Genomic DNA, 4,102 nt, shown 5'->3' on the forward strand with positions numbered 1-4,102 from the left:
ACAATGAAAAATAAATAAAATATAAAATTAATAACAGAATGTCCTGCAGCAAATTGGGCAACAGTCTTCGATATGAGGTTGGATTTCCCAAGTTATAAGTCACTTTTCATTTAACTGCCTGTAACTGGGAGTGGAGTTTTATGAACCTTTTTTTGATGAAGAAGTCTTATTACAATTGGCTACTGGTAACAAACCAAGGGCATCCACTATTATTCCTAGTACCATGATTTGGAATGATTGTAACTTTCTTTCTTTTCATAAAGGATGTTGTTCCCCAGACTTCACAGCCGTACATCATTAATGGCCTTTTTATTGGTATTAGTAACTGGTGGGGCATCTAGACCAACCAGTGGGCCAATCAGTCCAGCCCCTGGTGGCTACTTTGAGTTGCCACTGCATACTAACCAAGGTGGGAGTGTCAAGATTCATTTCTCGGGACCATTGAGAAATAAATATTTACTGCCCTAGCTGGGAATCGAACCAACACAACATTCCAAACCCAGCGCTCTATAGGACACATGCCCCAATACGTCCGGCCATTGCGTCCCTCACTATTATTGTATTATAAATAATAATAGTTGTTTTTGGTTTTGATTAAGATTTTCTATTTATGATAAGATACCGCATTGCTAATCTTGTGTAAGTTTGAATTAATTTAATTTTGATACGATGATTCCAGCTAAGATGGCGATTTAGGTGAACTCTAAGGTATCTTAATATTTCACAGGCAGGATTCCAAGGCAATTTTTATGTTTGAGGATTAGTTCCAGTGGGTCAAGATTATTAAAAATTATTATTAGGAAAATTACTTCTTAGATTTATTTTCTCACTAACTATCAATGACTCAATTAGTGAGGGATTTTCTCTACATTACTTTGTGTTTCTCAGTTGAGAAATTAATAAATATAGGGATATGGTCCGAATTCAGAGCTGTAATCATATGGGATGAAATAGGAAGCCTACAATTTTTCGTTAACACAATACCAAGAATGTCTGGTTGCAGTGAAGCTAATGTAGTTCTTAATTATTAAGACTACAGTGCTGGAAGGAGTTGGACAATCTTCATCATTAAATAAGATTTTGTATCTTGGAATTTTAAATTTCATATTTTGGGATAAATGTGTCTCATTTATGTAGCTATATCGATTAAATTTGATTCAAGGAATTTTTTGAAAGCATTTTTTGAGAGAATATGCCATGAACATTCTAATTTAAAATTTTGAATTTCCTAAATTAGGTAGTCATAGATAAAAAATAAATATTTGAGAATTAATATTAGATTTGTAGTAAAGCGCAATTAGTCAGGAGAGAATTAGTAATAGGAGATAAGCTATTGTTTACATTAAGATCCATTTGTAAAGAAAGAAGCTATTAACATGGATAAATGTGTCATAATTTGAGGTAGATTTTAAATTTTAGAGTTTAAAAGCTTTGATCACAATTTTAGTTACAAAAGACAATCAATTTCACCATTTATTCCGTTGTTATTGATAAATGTGGATTGTTTCTGTTCCGGTTGTTTTGTAATTGGACGAGTTTCATCTGCATATGAAAATTTTAAAGAAATTCTGGTAGCTGAACTGTTTAAATTACTCTGATTTACGAGTGCCTGGCTCAGTAGGTCAGTTTATTTTATTTTTTATGGTTTGGTAATATTTACATCCCAGCTTAGCCACATGGGCAATTTAATATTTCAGATAATAGCTTATCTATAAAATTTAATGGACATTTTAAGAAATGGTGTTTTCCTTTACACTCAATGCACCTTGATTCTAAATGATAATAATTTTTTGTGTGACCATATCACTGGCAGTGTGTACACATTGGGATATCACTGTCATGTTTAGGTTCTACTGTAATTATTGGAGAAAATAAATTGTCAAATTTCAAAATATCTTTAGCCTTTTCATTATTTTTAATAGATATTATATAGAGAGGAGAAGTTTTTTTAAACTATTTAATTAGTATTCTGGACTCTTTTTAATCAAAATCTGTCAATAATTATACTATAGGAAGCCTTCCTGCTAATAGCATTAGGTATGAATAGAGGTGATATTTTAATGGAACTGAGTTTAACATTAGAGTAATTAATATAGCTGTTGGTGTTGTATGCTTATCAGATGAAAGGTCAATTTGAGATAGTTATTAAATCTATTGCTCACCTTCACTTTCAAATGAGTAATTTTGTGATAGTATTTACCCAACTGGTGATAGAGACTTTGGTGAATCAGTAGCTTCAAGATATCTTTTCTCTAAATTGGATTCGTCCATATGTTGGTCTATATCCGTTTCATCATCAGAAAGGTGTTGGAGGTTTTGGGATAAATTGGGTGAATTACTCAATGCATCACCTTATTGTATTAATTAGGAATGAAAGAAAAAAAAACAACATGAAAATAGATTAAATAAACCAAGAAATGAATTAATATAAACGTCACAATAGAACTGCACACTATGAAAGTCAGATACGAACATATACTCCAATTACTGTAAATAATGTATGACATCTGTATCAAATCAGTAAAAATGGATTTACTCCTGTATCATCTACATTCCTAAATACATGTCGATGTAAAACCATTACTACATAGTATGATAAAAACTCATAATTTAATAGTTACTATAAATGAATGATATGTATAAGTGAGTTATATGATAAGAGCAATATAACCCTGTGTGCAAGTTGGTTCACAGTTATACATAAATATATATGTATGTATTAAAAGGAACAGTTCAAGAAAATTGGGATACAAAATTTCCCCTCCTTAAAGGAAAGTAATATTTATTACTAGTAATTGATTCCCTCTATCACTTTACAGATTCGCCCAATACTTTCAGTATTCAATGCACTGTGTGACTGGTGTGATCTTGGCTGCCAATCTTGCATAGCACATAGCACTAGTAGGAGTACCTAACTCAGTTCCTTCATCACAAACCATATACACCAATTAAAATAAGGAAAAATATATAAATTTTGGGCCAATTAAGATTGACAAGAGTATTTTAATGTTTACTACTAATGTTTTTTAAGAGCATTACCTGAACAAGGGGTTTGTCAGACATCCAAATACAATAAAACAAACCCTTCCAAATTCTCATAAAGCCTTCTTCGGTAAATCCTTAAAGACAGAATGAGCATTAGTAAAATTCTTGAAGTAAAAATATGAGAATAAAGCATATTTAATGCCTAGCAGAATGAGAAGTTTACTTACTTATGCCAGGTGATTCCTGCGTTGACTTAATTGAAAACCATCTTTTTAACTTTTTCAGAGCTCTGTCTCTCAGTGATTTATCGTTAGAGGCGAGGGCCTTGGCAAAAGCAATCTCTTGAGCAACTGAAAGAAGCTCTTCTTTCGACTTACCATTAGAAGCTTTACACATTTTAATTCATCCAGTATATCACATTGAAAACAACCAACTTCATGTGCTTCGACAAAGACCTAACGTTCACATTTCCAAAGAGAACGAAAACCACATCGGTTTATTAAATATCCCAGTATCGATATATTGAAAAAAGATGGGATATCAATCTGTTCCTAAAGGTTGTCAATACATTACTCTATTATAAAGGAAATACTACAATGATGTTAATTCTGCTACGTTCAAGAATATTCTAATGGATTAAGTAAAGTAGCATCTTCAAACATTGTTGGAAAATGATTTATAACTAAATGAAAATTGCTTATCAAGGCATAAACCTATCGGTCGTCAAATTTATTACTAAGAACAATAAAGTATTTGATTTCCAAATATCATTGTTATATCGCAGGAAGAGCATCGCCTGAAACGAAAGAAACAATTTGGTTTTGGTTAAGCGCTAATAAAGAGGATCTAATCAATAAACTGTAGCGAGGACATTTAATATATTCACTAGATACTGTGTATTTAGGTCTGGCCTTCCTCGTACGTATAATCCTTGATACACGTCTGATGGAAGTTGAACTGGAATGGATTCGGCTGCATCCTCTTGTTATCGTACTAGAGATCGAGTCAGAATTCATTACGACTGCTTGAGATCGAATAGGGCTGAATGAACTATGACTTGTTTGAGATTACATTGAGCTTCTTCACGACGGCCTTATCGCGTCGGGCCTGAGATCAC

General features: G+C 32.5%; 1 protein-coding gene across 2 annotated transcripts in view; it reads right to left on the reverse strand.

Annotated features, from left to right (window-relative positions):
* The window catches only part of Nnp-1 (Ribosomal RNA processing protein 1 homolog Nnp-1), an 18,849-nt gene extending 15,373 nt beyond the window's left edge, over positions 1-3,476 (reverse strand). For both annotated transcript variants that reach the window (XM_014414714.2, XM_014414706.3), the window contains exons 1-2: positions 3,213-3,476; positions 3,040-3,119 (exon numbers count right to left, since the gene is read on the reverse strand). In XM_014414714.2, the coding sequence (XP_014270200.1) occupies positions 3,040-3,119; positions 3,213-3,381 (249 nt within the window). In that variant the 5' untranslated portion in view covers positions 3,382-3,476. The remainder of the gene's footprint in view (positions 1-3,039; positions 3,120-3,212) is intronic.
* Between the last annotated feature and the right edge of the window lie 626 nt (positions 3,477-4,102).

The sequence above is a fragment of the Halyomorpha halys genome, unplaced genomic scaffold (genome assembly GCF_000696795.3).
Source record: "Halyomorpha halys isolate HHAL.00 unplaced genomic scaffold, Hhal_1.1 Scaffold7.1, whole genome shotgun sequence".
Lineage (NCBI taxonomy): Eukaryota > Metazoa > Arthropoda > Insecta > Hemiptera > Pentatomidae > Halyomorpha > Halyomorpha halys.